The sequence below is a fragment of the Phalangium opilio genome, unplaced genomic scaffold, assembly GCF_054372755.1.
Source record: "Phalangium opilio isolate 3A_F unplaced genomic scaffold, DU_Popi_V2 ptg000352l_1, whole genome shotgun sequence".
Lineage (NCBI taxonomy): Eukaryota > Metazoa > Arthropoda > Arachnida > Opiliones > Phalangiidae > Phalangium > Phalangium opilio.
In genome coordinates, this window is record NW_028324228.1 from 4,845,587 (window position 1) to 4,871,267 (window position 25,681).

A 25,681-nucleotide genomic window follows, 5' to 3' on the forward strand; every position below is an offset into this window, starting at 1 on the left:
GGTGTTTCGGAGAAGTCTGGCACAAATTAACAGGCGTGTTCTTCGGGTCAAAAGAAGTCAAAAATGTTCTTTGAACTTTTGGGTGAAACCCGCCGTTTCAGAGTTATGTACTCTCCAAAGTTGGCTTCAAAACAATGGAATTTTGCCTATATGTGGAACTGGTATTATGCCTTTGGACAAATTGTTTTCTAATTTACCATAAGCTTATGTACGAAGAAATTAACAGCTAGTAAAGTGGTTTAAAGGGCCGCTAACATTATTTTAAACGACTCGCGAACACGTTCGAAGATTCCTAGCGTGTTGAGGATGTTATCACACCCATCAATTATTCTTTGTCTTAAGTCCTGGAAATCTCGAACTTCACTACGTACAGCAAGTGAAGGCTAAAGTGTGGCGGTGCCCCATCGTGCATGAACCACATTCTTTGTCTAGAAGATCTGGTAAATTGTCCTGCAAAAAGCTCAAGTATGCCTCCCCATTTAACCTTGGTTGCATAAAAAAGGGTCCAATTAACCAATCGCCTACAATTCCGCACCACACGTTCAAACTAAACTGCATCTGATGTGCCCTTACGCGTGTCGCGTCTGGGTTTCTTTGGCTCCACTCGTGCTGGTTGTGCAAATTAATTACACCGCCACGCGAAAAATTGGCTTCGTCAGAGACCAGCAAAATAAGTGGAAAGTCCAAGTCTATTACTTCAGCCAAAAATCACTGGCAGAAAGCTACTCTTCTTGGAAAGTCACCTTCGTTTAAAGCTTGTACTTTTTACCTCTCCGAGTGACGTATGTCACGGAGAGGTTCTGTAACGATCGTGTCTGTCTGTCTGTGTGTCTGTCTGTCTGTTGTTACACCCACGTGACCGCGTTCGCAGTTTCCAAATCGGAGCAAACGTGTTCGCCATTTCCGAACTGCTTTCACAGTCACGGAAATGGCTCCTCTGCTTGAGTTCTCACACCATCATCTTCTGGTCTTTGTCCATCCCACACGGACACCAGTCTCTACTTACTGGCTTCTAATCACCACCATCTTTTGATCTTCGTCCATCCCACATGGACACCAGTCTGTACATACTGTCTTCTAATCACCACCATCTTCTGGTCTTTGTCCATCCCACTTGGACACCAGTCTGTACATTCTGGCTTCTAAACACCACCATCTACTGGTCTTCCGTCTATTCCACATAGACACCAATCTGTCTCATTGGCTTCTACTCCATTATCATCGTTTGGTTTTAGGATATACGCGGCGATCAGCTAGGGTTACGAGAAACGTCTAGCCTCCCTAAGGTGGGATCCCCACCAAAGATTTTCGCAATTGCGCTTTTTCCTTACTATTATAATGGAAACGAATCGTATATATACCCCAAAATTTGAAGAAAGCGGGCAAGAGGGGTACCCTTCACTTTAAACGTCAATATTAGCAAAGTTTGAGATGATAATAGGTATAACTTTATTTTAAACGATTTAACTATTATTAATGTTAATTATTGAAGATTAAAATAATTAAAAATAATTATATTTATTTAAATATTAAAGATAATCTTGTTTCTCAACTCAAAATTAATACGGAAAGAGTTCAAAAGCAGTCTATGTTTTTGTCTGTGTGTGTCCGTCCATTGTTACACTAGTGCGTCGCGTTAGCAGTTAGCCTTGTGTTGATGTGTTAAGAAATCATACAGAACCTTAATATTCCCTTTTTCCATAATATAAAGTGAATATGTGGAAGTATTTTTCGTAATTATGATGCATTTAGTACTTTTGTAGCTTTAAAGCTCTGTTTCATTTTGATATTCCAAAGATTTTTTTTAATATTGTTATTTGAAATGGCTGTTTATATATTACTTAAGCTATACTACATCTGTATATAGAATAATCCTTGGTTTAGTGATTTCATGAAGAAAACTAAGACCTAGACTCCGGCGGGTATATTAAGTATCATCCGTAATAGGCTTAGTGAAACAAAGAGTAAATAATTGATGCCTAAGGTGAAGTAAACTTTGGGCTTTATTTTCGTGTCTGAAATGAAGAGGCATCAACGGATCAGAGTGAGCCGAAAGTTAAATACACTATTAAATAATCAGGTTAAGATATTATAATAGAAGAAAAGATCATGGTGGCAATTAGAATAGTAAAAGGGCTAATGGTAAACGGGTAGTAGCTACAGACTTTTTATTCTCTTTATAGTGCGCATTGACTATTAGTGCGTCTAGCTACAATTTAGCTTTGGTGTTATTTAACGTTAACATTCATGTTGGCAAACTAAGAATATTGTTGAGGTGAGACGAGACGATAGTGTTTACACTGCAAACCAGTTGTGAATGTAGCTATCAGAATATACGGTAAACAGCTTTATTGGATGTAAAATGTCGTCTGCTTTACTGTATTATTCGCTATGCTTGGAATACTGCTTCAATATTTCGTAAATTTTTACTTCAAAAAAGAGAAATAATTCCATTACTAGGTAAATAAGTTTCTAGTAGTAGACCTCTTGACTCGGAGAGGTAATATTTTGGTTTTCCCAACTTGTTGTAAATGGTATGGGTGGAAAAGTGATTCTTAAAAAGCATTCTGATTGTTTTAACCAACGCAGCGTAATTTGTTTTTTAATTTCACTACTTAAGCTTGAGTAAAGGAAAATCGAATTTAATGTGCTTTACTTTTTAAATGCGAATTTGGTAGCTACTCTAAAACAAATAATGGTCTACTTCACGAATGCAAAGTAATCAGATATGCATCTGATGTACGGATTGGCTCAAGGTAATGGGGTTGAAGCTCGGCGCTTGTACCAGGAGCACTTTCCTGAACGACAAGTTCCGAATCGGCAAACGTTTACGGCTGTTGACAGACGTTTGAGAGAAACCGGTAAGCTACAACCGTCAGGCCCTGAAGTTCGCCCGCAGATTGTACCCGAGGACATTGAAGACAATGTACTAACCATTTTTGAGGAAGATCCTACAACCAGCACCAGGATCATTGGCCGCCAATTAGGTGTAAATCATGTACTCGTTTGGAAAATCCTTCGTGGACAGCAGTTCCACCCATACCATTTACAAAAAGTACATGCTTTAAACGAAGGTGACTTTCCAAGAAAAGTAGCTTTCTGTACCGTAGTGAAGTTCTAGATGTCCAGGACTTAAGACAAAGAATAATTGAAGGGTGTGATAACAACCGCAACACGCCAGGAATCTTCGAACGTGTTCGCGAGTCGTTTAAAAGACGCGCGCAAGTTTGCTTAAACGTTGAAAGAGGTCATTTTGAACAATTTTTGTAAATGCTGATGTTTTGTAACCGAAGGAACATAAAACAAAAAGTCTAATTAAACAAGTAACTGGCGTTTAAGGTGCAGTAAATTTGTTTGGGATTACTATTTTTGTAATAACGTTACTAATACGAGAACGAATAATGTTAGCGGCCCTTTAAACCACTCCACTAGCTGTTAATTTCTTCGTACATAAGCTTATGGTAAATTAGAAAACAATTTGTCCAAAGGCATAATACCAGTTCCACATACCGGCAAAATTCCATTGTTTTAAGGCCAACTTTGGAGAGTACATAACTCTGAAACGGGGGCTTTCACCCAAAAGTTCATAGAACATTTTTGACTTCTTTTGACACGAAGAACACGCCTGTTAATTTGTGCCAGACGTCTCCGAAACACCCTGTATAATACAATTTAAATTTTATATATAAAGTCCAGAATGGAAACAGACTCGCGTTACATACCGTTAAAATACCATTACTCTGCATAACGAGGTCGTTTTAACACGAGGCAATTGTTCTCGCAATACAGTTCGTGGAAAATTAAGTTGGTTTAAAGGGAGGGCGAAAAGGAAAAAATGAATCGATTTTTATCGATTTTTCTACTAATTATAAGATCAATCTGCGCAGTGAAATGTCGAGGAAATACCAGCTCCGAATGATTTTAAAATTCAAATTATTTTCAAAACTCATGGACTATTTGAAATTAGCACCTCCGTTAACAAAATTCACTTGGCACTCTCCATGTCGAATGAGATTTGAAGCGTTATTTTATAAAATTTGCGAGCGTTGTGACAATCATGGCGCTAGTTTAATTTTGTTTACAAGAAGGCAGGGAGGGGCGTTACGCGATTGGTCGATGGTGCTAATTTCCAATTATCTATAATGAAGTCTCAGACTAATTTGAATTTTAAAATCATTCGAAGATATTTCCTATGCAGATCGGCCTTATAATTAGCAAAAAACACTTCATTTTTACCTTTCACCCTACCTTTGAGTAATTCGTACAAAACTTTGAGAAGAAAATTCGATATCTCCAAGGTTTTAAAAATGCCATCGATTGCGAAATACGTTTTGAACTGACGCCTTTTCCATACATTTTTAATAGACAAAAAGGTTTAATAAATAATTATTGCAGCTGCAAAAATATCTCGCTTCAAATTAATTTTTGTTTTCATCGATAGTAAAATTACCGATTATAATAATTTTATTGAATTTCAAGACAATTTACTACGCTCCTTCGAGTACCGTTTTACGTCTAAGTATGTCAAGTTTCGTACCGTACAAAGTTTGCAATAATGAGTCTAAAATATCGTTTTAATAGCTAATCTTGTTAACCAAACACTCTCGCTAATGTTTCTGTTGCCAGGGTAACTGAAATGAAAATGATGAATAATGCGTTTTTTCTAATCAATATTTTTAATTAAAATAAAATCCAGACTAGAAGAGTTGTACTTTTAAATTTTAAAGCGTGGAAGGGAATAGGTTTTGTAGGGGACTTTTTACCCTATCTAAGACTGAATTCTGAAATATTACGTTTGGTCGGGTATTCAACAAGGTAGTTATTCTCGTAATAGAGTTTGTGGTAAATGAATAGGTTTTTGGCTTTAGTTAATATACATTTAAGCCTTTCTTACAAAACTTTGAGGAGAAAATTTGCTATCAATAAAACGGAAGCGTGTTTGTATCATAACCAGCTCTGGCATGACATGGATGGCCAGAGACAGACAAAACAGTTAGTCAATGGTCCCTGCAGGTCTCGTGCTAGAGACCTAATTTCGCTCAGCAGATGGGATATTAGGCTGGCCACCGGTCTTCTGACCGGACACTGTCGGCTAAATAGGCACCTCCATCTGATGGGTCTTGCTGACGACCCCCTCTGCAGGTCGTGCCAGGAGAAGGAAGAAACATCCGCTCACGTACTTTGCGAGTGCGACTTCTTCGCCTCGCTTAGACTAGAACATTTTGATTCACACACTGTGGAGCCCTCGCGGGTCTCCTCTTTTACGGTGGAGCGAATTCTTCGCTACGCTGCGGCTACGGGCTTATTCAAGGCCTGATTTTGAGGTTGCACAATATGCCTTTGGCATCGGTGCTAGGGCGTGAGCCCCGCCTCATCAACAATAATAATAATAATCATACGTATTAGCAAAATGTTCCCGATGTTGTGAAGTTAGTTTTCTTCGAATACATCTTGTGGCGCCAAGATTTCTGAGGAATTGAAGCGCGCACCTCGCGTGAGTTGGCGCGTGAACCAAACTCTTACGTAATTATAATGCGGAAGGGGAAAGAAAATAATTCCCCGCCCATTTCGAATATCACAATCGATTTTTGGGTGATTTATTTAAATTATTTCAAAAATTAGAATTTTGGTGAGATGTTAACCTATTTTAATGAAATTTGTTGTAGTTTAAAGGGAGCCACCGGAGGGTATGCTAGCCAGTCTGCCTATTCGTTTCAAATTTCGACGCTGCACTTTTGTGGCGCTGAATCTGCACGTCCAACTTTGTTTCAGTTTTCTGTGGGAGAAGCCTGGTTCTAGGTGGCCATAGGGGGATACTTTCTATTCACTCCCCTCGTAGCTAGAAGAGGGCTCGGAAATCCGCGGGAGGGAAATGCAAACCTCCCCTTTAAACTTTAATGAGAAAAATAACCCCTACGTCAGTAAATTGGATTTAAAAGTGCAGTTTATATGAGACTTGCTCTTTAATTTACTTCATATTAAGGCGACATATTATGGGTCAGGTTTTATTGAACGTTTTCACGCCGTAATTACAATTAAGCCTTTCAACTTTCGGAGAAAATACTATTTTATATTTAAAAAAATATTCATTTTATCGCCAATTTTTACAATAAATCCAATTTCATTTTCGGTATATTTTCAAGTTTCAATTGGAAACTACGCCCGCATCTGTATTTTTTCGACTCTAGTTAAAACCGTCATAAAGATGACGAAAAGCTATTCTATCGGCAAGTTTCTTGATGAAACTAAAACCATTTTTTCCAAGTTTAATTTTATTTAAATTCACACGAGAGTGAGTTAATTATTTAATCGCATTCGTGTCATAAGTGGATAATTACCGCCAAGAAGTTCAAAAGTACTAAGCAGATCGCAACACGCAGTGATTTCGTTCGTGAACTATACATTTCGAAATAAATTCAAAGTTTGTGTATTAGTGAGAAATTTAGATTTGGTGTGGTGACGCATTTAATTTTACGTGTTCATGTTAAATAATAGAAGATAATTTCGGTTATGACGACGGCTACTGTTCCCGACAAGAACATGAAGAGAAAGTAGAAAGGAACGCAGACGCTGCTCAGGTCAAAAGCAGTCACGGTTTTCAACGGTTTCTCCCACTTGAGCTGTTCAATCGTGTAATCGATCTCAAAGTCCAGGAATTTGAAAACTTTCGTTTCGAAAATAGGTGCCATGCTGCAATAGAACATTACTCAAAACCCGTTCATAATTTTACCATACAATTGATACCAACCTCAGTTGGACGGACTCGTGCAGTTGGGGATTGCTTCTCACCCAAGAGGTGTTGAAAATGGTGTGTACGTAGTCGAACGCGACGTCTTCTTCCGAAAAGTAAAGACCGCCTTTGCTCTTGATGACCCCTACAAAATGTTTAAGTTGATCTTTGAAAGTGTCTAGGTTCTGGTTCATCCTTAAATATGGTAGCACGGCAAACAACATTTCGACCGTTACTATCATCATTTTTTCCCTGAATTAACGGGTTCTAAATCTTCATGCAAAGTAATTCCAGTTTCTTCCAATATTTTCATTTTATCGAATGCGCTTAGCCATTTCTTAACAGCCGTGTCGTGGGCTGCCTATAGATACGCAACAATGACGTCAGAAGAATTGGTAAACTTAACATACAGATGGATATTCACCAAAGCTTGCAGGTGATCGTATGTTTCCGGCATCATTGTAGGTGCAATTCCCGATTTGACCAAGTCCGAGAGGGTGTCGATGCGATTGTAGCTTTCCGTTGTGAACTCCGTCCTCAAGAAACAACCCAAGTAAAACAGAATGAAAGTCACTCCGATCATCCACGACGAAGCCAGCAGACGACAAGTAATGTGGGGCAAAATGGAGGGAATCGCTGTGGGGGAACAAAATTATACAGTCGCCAGAAATCTTTTGCTTTGAAGACAATCTTTGGTAATTGAAACCCTCATGCGAAACTGGCTCGCGCGAGGGTGAATTGTTATCAACTGTTAGGGGTACGCTTAATCGCTTACGTTCGAGGCAGAAGAGCGACGCGTTCTCCCAAGGGTTTCTCGGGCCAGTTTCTTGATAACTTTCTTCGTGGGCACCGATTTGTATTTATTGGTTACGATGGAGTGAACGATGAGCAAAGTTGAGAGAGTGACCACAGTGGACACAATTATAATCACCACCTAATAAAACCAAGAATGGAATTCAATGAATTGGGTGGTGTATGGAATATTAATTGAGCGAAATTCACTGGAGTGTCCATATTTAAGAAGGAAAAGGAAGTGGACGTGATTCTCATCGGGGGCGCCGATAGGATAATCGTGTCGCTCGTTCCATAGGGAGGAGACGGAGTGAAATATTCCAGTCTTTTATCGAAAAATGAGCGTAGCGTGTCAAACGTGAAGATATGAACTCTCTAAAGTAATCGTAAGGATTAAATATTTATGCTTCGTAATTTGGTAATAAATCAATGCGTTTTAATCACTTACTTTGAAAATATCGTGTGTAGTTTGAGTATAGAAAAGACGAGGGGAAGCAACGTGCCACTTGACCCTGAAAATTAATCGAAAAAATGAACTAAAATATGACCTTAACATAATCTTGTAAATGTTCATAGAGATATTGGTTGGTGTCTGAGGGTTTGGTACGATTACAATAAAGCTAGATTCCCACTCGACCGAAAAAACCCGGCGGAAATCACACAGCCAACGGTAGAAATTTTAACTTAGGCCGGCGTCCGGTGGTAGATGGTTCACACTACGACTGAATTTTCAGTTTGGCGGTAAATATTTTTGGGTCACGTGACAGATTTGAGTTGTTTCTACAACATCTATTTCACAATCTGAATTGGTATCTTTGTCCCCTTGTCGCTAAGATCGTAAAATAAGGGATATTTTCCAACCTCCTCAGTAAAGTCTTCCTTATTAACATCTTATCTCTTTTTACTTTCGTAAGTTTAATTTTTCTTTATTGGTGGTATGTTTCCGATAAGCCTTGGTCAACCACAAAAAAATGGCGGCTATCAATCGATCTCGCGTGTGCGTGCGCTCTTGAAATTTTTGACGTTGTCAGTGGGATAATTTCATTGGCTGAGACTCCGGCGTAGCGCCGAACATGACCGAAAAAATAGAACACAACTTACGCCCGACCGAACGGAAATTCCGTCGGGCTCGGCGTAAAGATTTTTCAGTCGAACCCCTTTCTGTCGGGTTTCCGTCGTGTTTTCCGTCGAGTAGGAATCTAGCTTCATAATTCTTCCTTTTTTTAAAGTGAAAAACTGACATAAGAATCGTGTACGGTTGGTTGCGTTGTGACTCGCTCTCAGTCGTTACCCCGTCACTGCCGAATGCGGGAACTTTTGCCTGCTGCGTTACCGCCTTGAGCCGTTTTGTCCCTCCTTAGAACAACCTGGTGGTCCATGAGCTACTTGAAGACGACCATATTCACACCTAGCTTAACGCGGGCGTCCGATCTACACGAGTCCTTGAGTCAAATGAATCCCAACCTCATACCATCCATCGATTCTAGCTTCCAAAGGCCTGGATTACAGGAGAACGCCACAACTCCCAGCTGCAAAGTTACCTCGAATAAAACAATTCAAACTTTGCAAGGATAACAACATTGAAGTTATAATCACTATCTGAAGTGTAAAAACTGACATAAGAATCGCGTACAGTCGTATTGGTTGCGTTGTGACCACCAGGTTGTTCTAAGGAGGGACAAAACGGCTCAGGGCGGTAACGCAGCAGGCAAAAGTTCCCGCATTCGGAAGTGACGGGATAACGTCTGAGAGCGAGCTTCGAGTCACAACGCAACCAATACGACAATACACGATTCTTATGTCGGTCTTTACACTTCAGATAGTCATTTTAACTTCAATGTTGTTATCCTTGCAAAGTTTGAATTGTTTTATTCGAGGTAACTTTTCAGCTGGGAGTTGTGGCGTTCTCCTGTAATCCAGCCCTTTGGAAACTAGAATCGATGGATGGTATGAGGTTGGGATTCCTGTGACTCAAGGACTCGTGTAGATTGGACGTCCGCGTTAAGCTGGGTGTCAAAATGGATCGTATTCAGGTAGTTCATGGACCACCAGGTTGTTCTAAGGAGGGACAAAACGGCTCAGGGCGGTAACGCAGTAGGCGAAAGTTCCCGCATTCGGCAGTGACGGGATAGCGTCAGAGAGCGATTTTCGAGTCACAACGCAACCAATACGACCGTACACGATTCTTATGTCAGTTTTTACACTTCAGATAGTGATTTTAACTTTAATGTTGTTATCCTTGCAAAATTTGAATTATTTTATTCGAGATGAGTTTGCAGCTGAGAGTTGTGGCGTTCTCCTGTAATCCAGCCCTTTGGAAGCTAGAATCGATAGATGGTATGAGGCTGGGATTCCTGTGACTCACGGACTCGTGTAGAATCCGCCCAAGAAAATTATCACTGGTTACGACATCATTACCATCAAATGCGATGGAAATCATGGAATGTAAATGTTTGGGTGGACATTCTTGGAAACTGAGTTATCGGACCCTTCTTCTTCGATGAGAACATCACTTGAGACATTTATTTGGACTTCCTGCGTCAAGAGTTTAGTGCTTGGTAGACACATCGAATATTTGCGTTGAGGCGTTTACTAAGCAGATTAGAAATTGTAATTTGAGGCCAAAATTTTAAGATTAATCGTGGGACTGTGCTTTAAAACAATTTTTTGCATTCAGGCATATTCTCCAGTATTCCTTGTGTAACTTGTCACACTATTCAGTGGAAATTTATTATTGAACGTGCCACTTGGTACGGGGGCTGGTGGGAACGGCTAGTCCGGTCCACCAAAACCTGTCTCAAGAAAGAAGAAATGCATAAGCAGAGCTTACCTAACCTACCACGAATTAGAAACGATTCTAACCGAAACCGAGGCTTTAATCAATTCACGACCCATTACCTATTCTTACAACGATATAAATGAGCCCACACCACTCTCGCCATCCGAATTTCTAACGGGGCGTAGATAATTGTCATTACCTCCAATAACTTGTAAAAACCAAACAATTCCAAAAACACGCCTTGAGATAACCAAAAGATTAAAGTATCGCGAGCATTTAATTGAAAAAATCTGGAAACGATGGATTACCTAATGGAACTGTGTTCCGCCCACCACGCGAAAACCGCGAAAAATCAATCCGTATTTAAAATCGGAGACGTGGTATTAATCAACGAAGACAAAGTGCCAAGGCATATGTGGAACCTTGGTTTAATAAAAGAAGTGATAATAGGGCGGGACGGTAAAATAAGATCATGTCTCGTCAAAACCACAAACGGAAATTGCATCAGGCGCACCATATAGCACCTGTGCAATTTATAAATTAACGATTAGTAGAAGCGCGTAAACTCTTGGTAATATTTGACCTCTTCCATTATGTCATATATTACCGGGAGGAGTGTAAAAAATTGATTACGCGATTGTAAATAATTTTGTGTTTTTGTATTTATTTGTTATGTATTTTGTATTTATTTGTCATGTATTGCCTCTTTCACCAGCCCAAGGAGCGAGCTTCAAAAAGAGAAAACAACCAACAAATAAAAATTCAGATAACGCGTACCAGCGACTCGAAAGGTACACCAAATAGACCTCTCTCTGCCGTAGCAGAAATTTCCAAGTCCAACCAACCCCTTGAAACTTGTATTTGTCTATTTAATTAAACAGTTTGTTACGTTTTAAATCTATTCGCAATTCCTTAATATAAGGCCGCTATTAATCATCCCAACAGTTATAGTAACTGTTTCAGTCCGGTTACTATAACTTAACACCAGCTCTCCCCTAAAAGAACTAAACAAAGGATTTCGTTACCCTACCGGTGCGGATATTCTTCAGCCCCCCCCTTTAATCCGGCCCTTGGTTGTAGTGTGTTATCTTCTCAAAGTATACTGTATTACGTTAAAATTACTATATTTATTGTATTTGAGAAAAGAGGAAATAAAAAAAATAATGTTTATTAAAACATTTTTAACCAACCGGAAGTAGGAACCCAAAACACGGGGCACCTTTTCAAGCTTAAGACTCTACGCCTTTCGCTAAAATCTCTCTTCGCTAACCGTTGCTAATTCAGTAGTTAGAGTAAACATAATAAGTTCTTCAGCAAAAATATTACTCTAAGTTGGGAAATAAAAGTAACAGCACAAACATCGCAAGTTAGTCGCTAACGTTTTTCAAAGATAATGTATTTACTGTTCGCGCGTTTTTACTACCTGATAGTGAAACGAGCATCATCTTCGTTCAATACTTAACTACGCACTTAAGGTTCTGGAATTTCTACTCCGCTACCGCGAGTATTGGAATATTTTTTTTGGAAAATCAGGAAGGATTTTGTTGCCTGTATAAGCGTTTAGTTCGGATTTGCCTGTGTAAGAATGTAGTTAATTTAGCGTGGTTAAATGGTGACACATATTTTATATGTTAGGATAAATACGGCTATCATGCCAGTAAGAACTTTTCTTTAGACGTTTTATAATTCTATCTAATTCTATTTAATTACTCTTGATCAGGACTGAGAAACCGCCATATGCAATTAAAGTATCTCAAAGCGTCGGGATGGTTTTGGTTAGTTTGGAAACAGTGGAGAATGCAGCCATTGAAAAAACTAAGTCTCAGTAACAAGTTCATGCTATGACGATTAATTTCACTGGGTTTTAGGAATTAGCATTTTTTCAGACAGAAGGAAGTAAAATTAAAAAAAAAATTGTGACTTGTTAAATAAGGCGTTATACACTATTGCAGTTGTATTTTATTTCAGTTTGTTATTGTGCCTTGTTCTCATTACTTCATTCTACTTGCATTTTCCTATAGCGACCCCATAAAAAGTATTGATACAATATTTCGAAACCAACCACTAAAGACATCAAGTGGATTACAAAATAAGCGAACTATGAAATTACTTTCAAATCTCAGTGAGATCGATAAAATATTTTACGCAGATAGAATCGCTAATTTATTGTTTTTATTTTTTTATTATTAATATTTTATATGTGCTACTTCTTTGTGAACAGTTTTCGAAACCTCCATCGCAGTTTGAAACATGGTGTTTCCTCGCTTTTCAGCAACTGTTTACTATGGCAAAAGTATAATATTAAATACGTAGTCACCCCTAGATGGTGTTAGAGCCACATTTCCGGTAATCGATACGAATACACGTAGGATAAAACGGAGTGTAGTGTCGAATCGATAATGTTTTCTCTGGATAACGGCTTTTCTGGAATGACTCTTACAAATCGTAATGAAAATGAGTGTGCAAAAGCAACGAGAAATATATATTTTTGTTCAAACCCGGCTTGATAATAACTATCATATTCAATCAGCATTGTGATGTAATCTGGTAATTATGTTTGTATATCTTAGAAAGTAGGGTTTCAATAACTAAATAGCAGGGGTGGATACCTAACGTCCCCTAATCCAACCCTGGAAATAGTAAAGTATTTTTGATAAGGGTGAATTGGGCTCCATAGAAACTTGATGTAAAAATCGATTGCATGTAACAGAAGTTGGTTCAGTTCCTATACAACTCCGAATAATATTTTTGCGCTATTAAAGCTTTTTACCGATCGAGATACGCAGGATGTTGCTATCGACTAGCATGACTGCCACAGTAGCGTGGCTAGGGTTTGAAATTGGGGGGGGGGGCTTAATCTGGGCAAACTATTTGAAAGTTGTTAAAGGAAATTAATAACAAAATTTTGCATAATTGGTTCATTCGAACCTTTATAGCTATCCGAAAATTTGTGTCAATGTGAAATTATTCGTATTTTCAAATTATACAAACTTTTATTGTTAAAGAGTACGGAACCGAGTTATTGACTAAGAGACAATAGTGTCAGCCCCAACCCCGCGGACGGGTATCAAAGAGAAAGACAGACAGCCAGAGAAAAACCAACAGCCAGAGCGCGACTCGCATAAAGCGGGACGGGTATCGAAGAGAAGACAGACAGAGAGAGAAAAACCAACAGCCAGAGCGCGACTCGCCCAGAGCGGGGCCAGGGTATAAAAGGACCGGCTCGCCTCGAGAAAGGGGTCTTTTCGAAGGGACTCTTAGACGCAAGACGTCATGCTAAAGTACGGTGCTCCCAAAGAGTTACTCACAGATAGGGGAACTGAGAACGTAAACCATCTCATGGATGAAATAAACAAACTCTACACCGTTCATCACAAACGCACCACCGCGTATCATCCTCGAACGAATGGGCTCGTGGAAAGATTTAATAAAACCCTGGCGGATATGATGTCCCAGTACGTGAATAACAATCATAAAGATTGGGATCGGTTTTTGCCCTTCCTCGTATTCGCGTACAACACCTCTCTTCACGCTACCACCGGATACTCTCCCTTCTTTTTGCTCCATGGCTACGAAGCTGACTTGCGCGTGGATGCTGCGCTACAGCTTCCGTCGTCAACGGTCAAAACCCAGTTCGGCTTCGAGAACATTTTGTATGCAGAACGCGCTCGTTCATTAGCAGCCGAACGCCACGCCATAGCCCAGAGTAAAGATAAAGCCCGCTTTGACCTTCGACGCCGGGAAGCAACCTACCAGGAGGGCGACCTCGTCTACCTTAAAACACCTCGCCGGGTACCGGGTTTATCAGAGAAGCTTCTCCATCAATACGCGGGCCCCTTCCAAATTATTCGCCAAACAGCTGAGAATAACTTTGAAATTCGCTCCTCTGCGGGGGGTAGAAGCGATATAGTCTCCGTCGAAAGGTTAAAACCCTTCACCCATCGGAAAGATTTTCTCAAGGCCGAACGACGTGTCCAGTTCCAGGAAAAACCGACCATCTGGCCATATTTTCCCGATGATGCTCCAGAAACTCGTTCTACTGTGAGCGAAAGTCACGCTAATACCTCTATTCAACCCTCCCCTGCAGCTGCAGACCCCCCGGGGGGCCTTCGACGGTCAACCCGCGCTCGTACTAGCCCCGATAGATATTCCCCTGGAGTTTAGAAACCGATAAACAACATCATTTCGTTTCTTATCTCTTTAAAGACGAGATCTAACTTCAGTGCTCTACTTCCCGACCCTCGAGACCAATTTTTTTAGAATGAAACCCTCGGCTAAATTACGTCGTGCCCGTTTTCAACAACATGTCCAACACCTGGAGACTATCGCCCCTCTTAACCCTCGTGTTATTCGACGCATGGAGAAAAAACAACGCCGGGCCGACCGTCGACTCCAGCGCCAAACACCAGCGGATGATCTTACCAAGCCTTACACTCCAGCTCCATACATCGTAGGCGATGCCCCGGATCCGGACTTCTTCGACCACGCAATTCACCGCCTCTCACCGTCGGACGCCCTCGTCACGCCGCGTACCCCGACTCCCAACAACGTAAGTGATATTTCGGATCCTGATTTCATCACGGACTTCATCGACCGCGACCATGCCACCTTTCTCCCCGACGAAGTCGGTCGCCGAGTCGGCTCTTTTTCTAACAGGGAGCTGTCAGCCCCAACCCCGCGGACGGGTATCAAAGAGAAAGACAGACAGCCAGAGAAAAACCAACAGCCAGAGCGCGACTCGCATAAAGCGGGACGGGTATCGAAGAGAAGACAGACAGAGAGAGAAAAACCAACAGCCAGAGCGCGACTCGCCCAGAGCGGGGCCAGGGTATAAAAGGACCGGCTCGCCTCGAGAAAGGGGTCTTTTCGAAGGGACTCTTAGTGGGAAACATTTAGGCTGAAAAAGCCAAGCCTACTAAGACCTAGCCGACTGGGAAGCATTAAGCTGAAAAAGCTTGCCCTAGAAAGCTAGAACCTCCCCGGAAAAGAGTAGCCTTACTCGGCCCGTATCTCCGATCTACCCGCGCTCACGATCTCCGTACTTTCTACGCGTTATTTAATTTACTATACATTATTATTTCTGTATTTATTAAACTCACTTGAATAAACCATTACCGTTCTATTAAACTATCGCCTTGTCAATTCCTACTCGTGACAATAGAGTAATTTCTTTCCCATATACGGCAACGTCATAACCCTCTATCTCTTACCTTAGTGATATCCCCCCTCCCCTTCCCTTCCGGGGGCAAATAGTATTCTCTAGTACAAAGTTGCCCCTAACGTAGGGGATACACAGTTCACTCCCTCTCTCAACCGAAATTAATCTATTGTGGATAAAAGAATTTCACTCGTCTTAAGTTTAGTTTTAGTTTGCTTCTAGGCGCCACTTCTGTTTGATATTGAAATTCAACTCTACAAAGATGAAACCTAACGGACTTATCATTATAATTTTTATACACTATATTTCTACAGAATTTTAGGGGGCTAAGAGCAAGTTTTTGGTAGGGTTTAGGGATTTTTTTAAGGGGGCTAACTTTGAAATTTGGGAGGCTATGGCCCCCAAAAAGGCCTAGAGACGCCACTGGACTGCCAGCATGATTCTTATCTGCAACGTCGTTTTTTTTTGTAAAATAAGGGCTTATCTTAAAGGGAGGGTGAAGTGGAAAATCAAGTGATTTTTATCGATTCTTCTGCTAATTATAAGACCATTCTGCGTAGTGAAACATCTAGGAAATATCTCCGAATGATTTTGAAATAAGGACCTCGGACCAATCACGTAACGCCCTACCTTCTTGTTACCAAAATTCTCGTGGCCCGCTCCATGACGAATGAAATTTAACGCGAGATTCGATAAAAACAGCTCGCGATGTGACAATCGTGATGCCCTACCATAAAAATGAATTCTAATTATTAACATAAGCGAATTTGCTTCTGGTGAATAGCAGGGTTGTTTGATATAAATCAGTTTGATTTAAATCAAGCGATTTTTAAAAAAAAATCATTTGATTAAAATCAAGAATATATTTTATTTAAAAAAAATTTTCTAAGATTCCAAGAAGTAGTTTAAGAAACTTGACTAGAAAAGACCTATAATTAAAAACAATCATGGTTTTGGTATATTTCAGTTTAAGTTTTTCCCAGAACTCCATTTTGTCTTGCTGGAAAGGCTAGGAAATGAAATAGCGGTCAAGCTAGTCTTTTTATACAAGCATTTGAATAGTAACAATAAGATTAACTGTGTAGAAAATATCCAAAAGCTGCTTAAATGTCATGATTATTTTGCTTTTGGTTAATTTTGACTCAAAAGTTTTCATGTTGGTAATTTACTATCTAGTAGTTCAATAAAAATAGAAAAAAAAATCAAGTAAATCAATTAAAATCAAAAAAATCCGATTTAAATAAAAAAAAATCGATTTTTTTTTTGATTTTTTTGAAAAAATCAAAAAAATCAACAACCCTGGTGAATAGTAAACCCTTTATTCAGTTAACCTCCCCAAAACACAATTTTCAAGCGTTGTCTACTGATGGTTAATTTTCCTTTACTTATTTCAATGAGCCTTTTTAAAAACTCCCTATTCGAGAAAGTGTAGTCGGGGGAAAAATCAAAGATAGAAGGTATTCTGTCGTCTCGCGTTTCGGCGCGCGTACCTGGGTACATGGTTAATGATAATGTCAAAAACAAGGCTGTTTTCTGTTTTATTAGGTCGTATTTAAAGGTCATTTTTCAAGATGCAACCCAAATGCAGTAAGTATACGAGGCTATTAATGACAGAAAGAACCATTTTCCTCCCCTTTAGAATAAATAAAAAGATTTTGACATTGCTGAAAATAGCTCAAAACGCTATTCTAGGAAATACATGTTTTCCTTACATTTATAACTTGAAAATGTTAAATAAGTTATCTAGCAGGCACATCAAATTCGGATATTAATTTAAACGTTGACCATAAACTGCACATCAAATAGGAAATTAGATCAACTCCGAGTGACATTTTTGTAATAATTAGTTATTAATTTGATTACTGTTCTTTGTTTAAATTAAATCTTTCATCGGGTTTTCAATTCCCATTTTCGTAAACGGTTAAGGTTTTTTGTTTCTTTTCAGAGCAATCATGTTTACGTTTAAACTACTCCCACGAAATTTTCAAGACCGTGTCGCCTTCTTATTCTTAATATTTTGCATCATCTCAGTCTACATCTTTGAAATGTTTGTCGTTTTGCCGAAACTGGGTTGCAATTACTCTGGGTGGTGGCACGTTCAATCAATGTGTGGACTCTACGTGGTTTTCAGCATCCTCGGCAACTTGTTTATGATCATGCAAAATAATTCTTCCGCAGTCAAAATTATTTTACCCTCAAAACTCAAACCAGGTTGGAGATTTTGCAGTTCGTGCGAAGCTAACTCCCCGCCGCGTTCGTTCCATTGCCCCGTTTGCCAAACATGCATCCTGAAACGTGATCATCACTGCGTTTTCGCCGGATGTTGTATCGGATATAACAACACGAGGTTCTTTATCGCTGCTCTGATACATATGTCTTTCGGTTGCCTCTACGCTGCCATGTTGAACGCACGGTTGATATTGATACTTATTGGCAATTTCGAGGTTAAAGCGGCCTTCATGTACTTGTGCCCTTTTATATTTTGGATCCTCGGCCACTTGGATGCCAAAACAATGGTCTGGTCCTTTTTATCAGTAGTAAGCACCCTTGGTGGTGTGTTTTCCGCGGTCTTGCTCTACGTTCATATGGTTCAAGTGTTAAAAAATCAAACGTCCTATGAATGTAAAGTTAGTAAAGTTACAAAGTATGACCTGGGATGGAAACAAAATTTAAAAGAATCCCTCGGATCCAACTGGAAACTTTTTTGGCTGTGGCCTACTATTCCCTCCCCACTTCCTAGTGACGGTGTAAATTTCTTGACAATGTCGGAATTTAATTTTCAGAATACAAAAACCAAATAAATTCAACCCAGTGTATGTACTACTGCGGTATTTATTATTAAACCACAAAGGTTCTGGAATTTTGTTAGAACAAAAAAATAAATAAGAAACAGATTTTGAAGCCCCCAAAATACCTCCTGATTTCGAAAAACGATGATCGCAAACCAATCCTTCATTATTCAAAATCTAACCGAACCGAACTTTACGAATGATAACCACGCGAAGTCTGTTTGCGGTTATGTCCCCGAGTACGACTAAATTTATTAAAATAATAATATTATCGGCAAAAGTATTATATCACCTCTAAGCAATTACAGGAATATTGAAATCATATTTTACACAAATACTGAAATCTTATTTTACACAAATACTGAAATCTTATTTTACACAAATAATTTTCATGATTATTGAAATCTTATATTATATGATTATTGAAATTTCATTTTCGGCAGGTTTTATACAGTATATGGGTCAATGTTCGACTGATAGACAACGGGTCCCACCATGGGTCGGCCGATCATCATGAAATTTTAGGCACACCAAATTGTGGCCACATAAAGAAATATTGTATATAGATTTTGAGCGATAAATATCTATTGGTTGAGAAATTATTGCAATTTGAAAATAATTGTCTGGGGAAATCCATTTTCGTAAATCGAACCTCATTTTCATTTTTTGAGATAGTTTCATAACAATTATCATTTATAGAGTATTTGAAAAGTAGAATCAGAATATGGTTTCAGATTTATTCTATCTTTAACCGTTATCATTTAATTACGAGTCATTTGGGAAAATTTTAATTTTGGCTGGTCACTTTCGGGGGTCCCCGAGGAACAACTTCTATGTTTTAATTGATAACATATTGGAATAGATGCTTAAATGACCTTTCTTTTGATATATAAATTTACACTGCTTTTTACTTCCTAAGACACTAAATTCACGTTTTTACATTTTTACCAAAAGTGAGGTTTTGAAAAAAAACTGAAATCAATCAGTTTTATTCCAAGTGGTTAAAATTTTACTTATGACAGATAGTCAGATACGTTTTTACAAATAGGGTTTGAGCATAATAGAAACAAATTTTAGGAATTGTATATTTTTATAAGACTATAGCACGAGATTTTTTTGCACAGGATCAGATAAAATGCTTGAAATTCAATTTATTGGTACAAAACATTCCTTCGACTGCCATGATGCTTCGCAGTTAGTTTTATCACATTTCATACATCTAAGAAAGTCAAGCTCTTTTTCGATGGCTTGTTGTACCAGGGCTAGATACCACTTTTTGTCATATACCACCGCTACATAGTCTGTGATGGCAATATCTTCAAAAGCAAGATTATCGGAATTTTAATCTACTTGATCCTCTGGTTGGTAAACTGTAATTGTCGAAGTAAATTGATGAGCAGAGATACGATACATACAGAGTTTGGAGACTTATACTGGAATGAACTTGTGATGACTTCCAGTTCAAACCACAGTTGAGCTTTAGAGAATGTTTCTGCCAATGAAACTATGTGTTTTAACATCATCTTTTATTATTATACTTTTTTGATCGATTGCAAAATTCAAAGTAGTTTCTTGATTGTATGCCATCGAGCCATATAGTTTCCGCATTGTGTCTAATTAAATGCATCACGAAGCCGCCACTGTCCACCGCTTCGTAAAATTATCGGAATTAATAACCACTTTTCGAGAGTTGCAACTATTAAATTGCTTTAGAGACGGAGCCTCATTACAGTAGAAAAACAAGATGGCCCAAGGGCTGGGCCTTTATAGTAGCCACATCGTTATCTATTTAATTAGCACATAAATAAAAAGAATATTAAAAAGAAAATAAATATAAAAACCCAAAACATATAAGTATCCGACCCCACAGATATAAATCCAAAAGTATCTGACCCACAGATTAAGAGGTACCCCACCCCACCTCATTCCCGACACTTTAGAGATAAAACTAAACGATAAAAACTCTGTGGTTCTAAAAAGTCTCTATGGCTCGGTGGTAGAGTGTCTTCTAAATGCGTGAGTGACCCGGGTCCGATTCCCGACTGGGATGTGAAAAATGTTTAATTAAAAGTAAATCTCTAACCGAGATCAGTTACCCTTATGGGAGGGTTGTGGTAATGTAGCGCTCCTTTTAAGCTAAACAAGACGGCCCAAGGGCTCGTAATAGTAGCCATATCGTACGAGTGAATAGCCCCTCTATACCCTACCCTAATGAGTGGATAACCCCTCTATACCTTACCCTAATGAGTGAATAGCGCTATCTTTTTCAATGCTTAAATGATTTACCGTTCATAAAATCAGAGTGAATAGCCCCTCGATTCCCTACTCTAAACAGTGATTAAATTATAACCGTATAAATTTACTTATGCTGTAATTCTAATATTCCGGCGTATCGAAGAACAGATAGTTTTTAGTGATAATCCCCTCGATGAGTTTACAACATAGACTTATGCCGATGCACACTTATCGCATCTTATAAATTTCTAACAAGGACTTATGCCCAGAAACTTTTGAAAGAGAAAGTTTAGTTATAGTGATTACGCATTTTAGTGATTACCCCCTCCAATTACCTTTAGCAATGCTAAAATGATCAAACGCATAACGCTCATTTAACACTATGTTAGCTCTATCTAAACCCACATTTGAATTCACCGCCAAAACGTTCCAGTCAAACATAACATAGATGACGATAGCTACCGACCGAGAACGAAACACATGAGGAGCGCGGTAGGAAACGGGGAAAATCGTTATCTATTTAATTAGCACATACATAAAAAGAAAATGAATATAAAAACCCCAAACATACAAATTCATAAGTATCCGACCCCACAGATAAAAATTCAAAAGTATCCGACCCCACAGATTAAGAGGTACCCCACCCCACATAGAGTTTCTATCAAGTCTCTATGGTTGAGTGGTAGAATGTTTGTCTTCTACGCCAGCGACCCGGGTTCGATTCCCGGGTCTGACTTGAAAACATTTTATTTAAAATTAAATCTCTAACCGAGCCCAGTTACCCCTATGGGTGGGTTGTGGTAATATAAAGTTCCTTTTAAGCTAAAATCTGACGATAACGAAGCGACAACCCCGGCCACTACTACTACTACTACTTTTACGACGGCTCGGGTCAAACTAAGAGCTTATCGTATACTACGATATGGTTAAAAATAAAGATAACGAAAGCGAAAACTTCGGCCACAACTACTACTACGGCTCGGGTCAGATTAAGAGCCACATTGTATACTACGATGTGGTTAAAAAACTGTAAGAACCTGGTCAATCTATGTTTCCATCAACTAGATTTTCGCTAAACTGCGGAGTGTCACTTTTTGCAATATCGCGTTGAAAAAGTCCATGTGATGGTGTTTGACAAAGAGTGGTATGTGGCCCGGGTACAACAAGTCATCGAAGAAGACTTTCTTAGATGTATCAATTGTGATAAAATTAACTGCGATGTATCACGGCCGTCGAAAGAATGTTTTGTACCAATAAGCTGAATTTTATGCATTTAAACTGCTCATGTGAAAAATGTCTTTCTAGAGGCTTATAAAAATATAGGCCATAATTTATTTGTATTATGCTCAAACCCTATTTAAAAAAGGTATCTGTCCCAAGTAAAAATTTTAACCTCTTGGGAGTTGGCATAAAACTATTTAATTTAGTTTTTTTTTTCTCAAAACGTCAGTTTTTGGTGAAAATGTAAAAACGTGAATTTAGTGTCTTAGAAAGTAAATAGCAGGGTCAATTTATATATATATATACATAAAAGCTTATTTAAGCATCTAATCCAATATGTTATCAATCAAAAAATCCAAGTTGTTCCTCGGGGGTTATAGACTCCCGAAAGTGACCCCCCCCCCCCAAATTGAAATTTTCCCAAATGACTCGTAATTTAAAGATAACGGTTAAAGATAGAATACAGCTGAAACCATATTCGAATTACACGCTTCAAATACACTATAACTGATAAAATTTATGAAATTTTCTCAAAAAAATTAAAGTAAGGTTCGATTTTATGTTTAATGGTACGAAAATGGATTTTCGCAGACTCGGAAAACGGGGGTATTTTAAAATTGCAATAATTTCTGAACCACTTGTCCACTTGATATTTATCGCTCAAAATCTACAATTGATCATTATTTGGCCACAATTTAGTGTGCCAAAAATTTAGGACTGTTCACGAGCCGAGCTGAGCGAGCTTTTAAAAGCTCGGCTCGGCTCGTGTCAAAAAAACGGCGGCTCGATTAATATATACATGTTTAAAAAAATTGCTACTACCAACGTCAAACTTGAGAACGACTATAAATACCATCCCATGTTTAGGAATGTAGTGGTTCAGTAACACCCGCTCGGTAAAATATGCTCAAGGTTAGAGACGAGAGATTTTTCCCATGCATTATTTCATGTAAAAATTCAACGGAACACTATTGGTGGAGAGAATAAAGGCTAAAAAGAAAGCACTATATCAGTGACTAAGCTCGCGAGCCGGCTCGCTAGTTGTAGTGGCTCGATACCTGTCGGCTCGGCTCGGCTCGACCATAAAAAAGCTCGCTCGTTAATTAATCGAGCCGCAAAAGTGGCGGCTCGGCTCGCTCGTCACGAGCCCGAGCTGGCTCGAGCTCGTCAACAGTCCTACTAAAATTTCACGAAGATCAGCCGACCCATGGTGGGACCCGTTGTCAATCAGTCGTATATTGACCCATATGAAATATACTTTTATGAAGACTGAATTAAGGTTTGACAATTGTTTTACTTGTTTGTTTTGCAAAGGTTTTAGACTGCAGTATATTTTTTAGTATAATTATACTTGTATACACTGAATTAGTTCCTAAAGCTGTGGTATGAAATTCAAAAATCATTTTACGTACAATTTTTATTAACATTTCACTTTCTAATTTGTTTACTAAATGGAGCTTTCACGATTATTTATTTAACAATAAGAGCACGTTTATGAGACCTCTTCTTCGATTGAATCCTGTTATATATAAATTTATACTGAAATGGTCCCTAAAACTGTGATATGAAATTCAAATTTGATTTTACATTTGCTTTTTTATAAATATTTCGTAACTATAATAAGCTTATTCTGCTGTATTTTAAGTATTTGATTGAAATAAGCGTTATTAATTAATTTGATTGTTAGCATTCCCAAGAGCTCAATTTTTATCAAAAACATCCAAGCATCTCATCTTAAACGTTAAAATTTTACGGATTATCATAATTAAAAATAAAACTTAAAGAAATTCTGATATTTCGTGGCTCTAAAAGATGTACTTTATTTAAAATCGATTTGAATGGGTTTAAAAAAAATTCTACTTTACGTAAGATTATTATAATCATTTTACCCGATAAGTGTGCTTTTTGTAACTTTTTTATAATAATTAATACCCACAACCCTTTTTCGGCAAAATTTATCAGAGCTTTAAATTTTTGCTTTAATATAGACTTTTAGTTAGTTCCAGCATTGCTACACACCCGATGCTATACTAATTTAAACGTGAGATTTTCAGGGGCGGCAAACTCAGACACCGCCCCGGGGATTAGTGGCAGATTTCGTTCATCATCAGATAGGGTTTTCTTATTTTTTTTTAACTGTAGACTTTTGGCATGGCATCCGGGGGAGGGAGGGATATATCTCGAGGGTAATGTAAAAAACTATAAATAATTAATAATTAACGCGTCGAGCAGCACCTTAAAGGAATTTAAGGGTCGTTTACTCGTTCTCGAGATGGTGAGGCTGTTATCGCGACTACTTCATAACCCGATTGCGTTATTAAAAGCAAATACACTAACTTATTATTCGAAGCATTAATCCTGTTAGTTGTTAGTACAATAACTTTATTAAATCCTGGGTTATAACTGCTTCTGCTCCCGGTAAATGACAACTGCTTCCAACCAACTTCTCTGATTCCCGGGCTCCATTTAAAAATATAAGTTCGGATCTCTGATAAGTGACCAATCCGAGTCCGCTACGGGTTCACGTGTCTGCTGTGGAGCGCCGCCTTGCCGTGGTTTTCCGTAACGGGCTCCCCGTTTCATCCCCCCTCTTGTAACGAATGAGCCTGAATGAGGGGAATCGTGACTGGCATGTCCGGCGCTTCGAGCATATAGCCGTCACCAGTTTTAAGAAGCCGAAAAACTCGTGTTTTGGCAACCGCAGGTTTTATTCGGGGTCGGATGTTCAGAGTATCAGAACCAAACAACAACAAATAAAATAAGGACCAAAAAGAATAGACGACATGTTCGTAGACTAAGCTGGAGCCGTGTGGTCCAGGTGGGCAACGAAAAATATAATGTTCCGAGCGCCGAGTAGTCGCCACCACCGAAGTGGTATGACCTTGCTCTTGGCCATTTCCCGTAATACGTATAAAGCACAACCGGTTACTGGAAAGGTGGTGTCCTCCCATTCGCGGTTGACTACAAACATTCGCATCAATGTGAGCCAATAACCGGTCTACTGGAATTAGTTCCGCAACCCGATCTTTGCTAATTTACAGTTTATGCTACCATTTTTTCTCCAAGGCCACACAGACCACAGAGTCAAAAAGACTAACAATTTGACTCTCAATGACTCGGAATTTTTAAAAATAATCCTTGAATTTTCCATGGGACCACTAACCCCTCTCCGATTTATATTTTAAAATGGAGCAGCTAGTTTTTAAACTGGTCATTTGCCCTGTTCAACCGCTTTATTTCAAAGGCAACAATAGGAATGGAGGTTTCAAGTCCACCCCTCTCTCCTTCAAGCTCTAATCCAGGGCCAGAAGTAAGCACAGGACACTGGACACTGTCCAATAAAATTTGAAAAATGTCCCATATTTTTTTTATAAAACTAAGGGGTCACTGGACATTTTTACCAATAAATTTTCCGAAGTTTTGATAGCTTGACCATGAAGATGCGACACCATTTTTGCACACTCCAGTATACAATGTCCTATAAATTTTCCAGCCAAAGGGGGTGAGACTAAACAAATATCCTATAAGAAGTTTTTTCTTATTTCCGGCCCTGCTCGAGTCGAGTTCTCTCAATTATGAACAGGGCCGGAAATAAGCACAGGACACTGGACATTGTCCAATAAAATTTTAAAATGTCCCATAACTTTTTAAAAATCTAAGAGGGTCACTGGACATTTTGACCAATAAATTTTCCGAAGTTTTGATAGCTTGACTATGAAGATGCGACACTATTTTTGCACACTCCAGTGTACAATGTCCAATAAATTTTCCAGTCAAATGGGGGGTCACTGGACACATGTCCTATAAGATTTTTTTCTTATTTCCGGCCCTGATTATGAAGCAGAAGATAATCATTCGATTACGTAACGACGTTACGTAAGTGCATAGCCCACTCGATCACGCGCGTCACGACGCAAGCTGCCTGCGCTAAAGCGCGAGCAGCGCAGCGTCCGGGAGCGCGGATCGAGTGGGCTATG

General features: G+C 39.0%; 1 protein-coding gene, 1 long non-coding RNA gene and 2 other non-coding genes across 9 annotated transcripts; 1 reads left to right on the top strand and 3 right to left on the bottom strand.

The window, feature by feature from the left end:
- Positions 1 to 5,991: 5,991 nt before the first annotated feature.
- Positions 5,992 to 12,082, bottom strand: LOC149607099 (uncharacterized). 6 transcript variants are annotated; one of them, XM_089860461.1, is made up of 9 exons: positions 9,941 to 12,082; positions 7,971 to 8,904; positions 7,733 to 7,897; positions 7,506 to 7,664; positions 7,155 to 7,366; positions 6,749 to 7,091; positions 6,476 to 6,690; positions 6,339 to 6,396; positions 5,992 to 6,245 (listed from the first exon to the last, which is right to left on the bottom strand). In XM_089860461.1, the coding sequence occupies exons 2-5, from the start codon at positions 8,094 to 8,096 to the stop codon at positions 7,310 to 7,312; spliced, it is 507 nt and encodes a 168-aa protein (XP_089716587.1). In that variant the 5' UTR covers positions 8,097 to 8,904; positions 9,941 to 12,082; the 3' UTR covers positions 5,992 to 6,245; positions 6,339 to 6,396; positions 6,476 to 6,690; positions 6,749 to 7,091; positions 7,155 to 7,309. The 6 variants fall into 6 exon arrangements, with proteins under 6 accessions (XP_089716587.1, XP_089716585.1, XP_089716586.1 ...); XM_089860459.1 differs by having other exon boundaries at positions 5,992 to 6,396; XM_089860460.1 differs by having other exon boundaries at positions 6,339 to 6,690.
- Positions 8,765 to 9,052, bottom strand: LOC149607100 (signal recognition particle RNA). The gene has a single exon (XR_016377209.1).
- Positions 9,411 to 9,711, top strand: LOC149607101 (signal recognition particle RNA). Its single transcript, XR_016377199.1, has one exon.
- Positions 12,083 to 16,763: 4,681 nt separating the features above from the next.
- LOC149607102 (uncharacterized) lies at positions 16,764 to 25,278 on the bottom strand. Its single transcript, XR_016377066.1, has 2 exons — positions 19,683 to 25,278; positions 16,764 to 19,618 (listed from the first exon to the last, which is right to left on the bottom strand). It is a non-coding gene; the product is annotated as an uncharacterized LOC149607102 (long non-coding RNA).
- Positions 25,279 to 25,681: the final 403 nt, after the last annotated feature.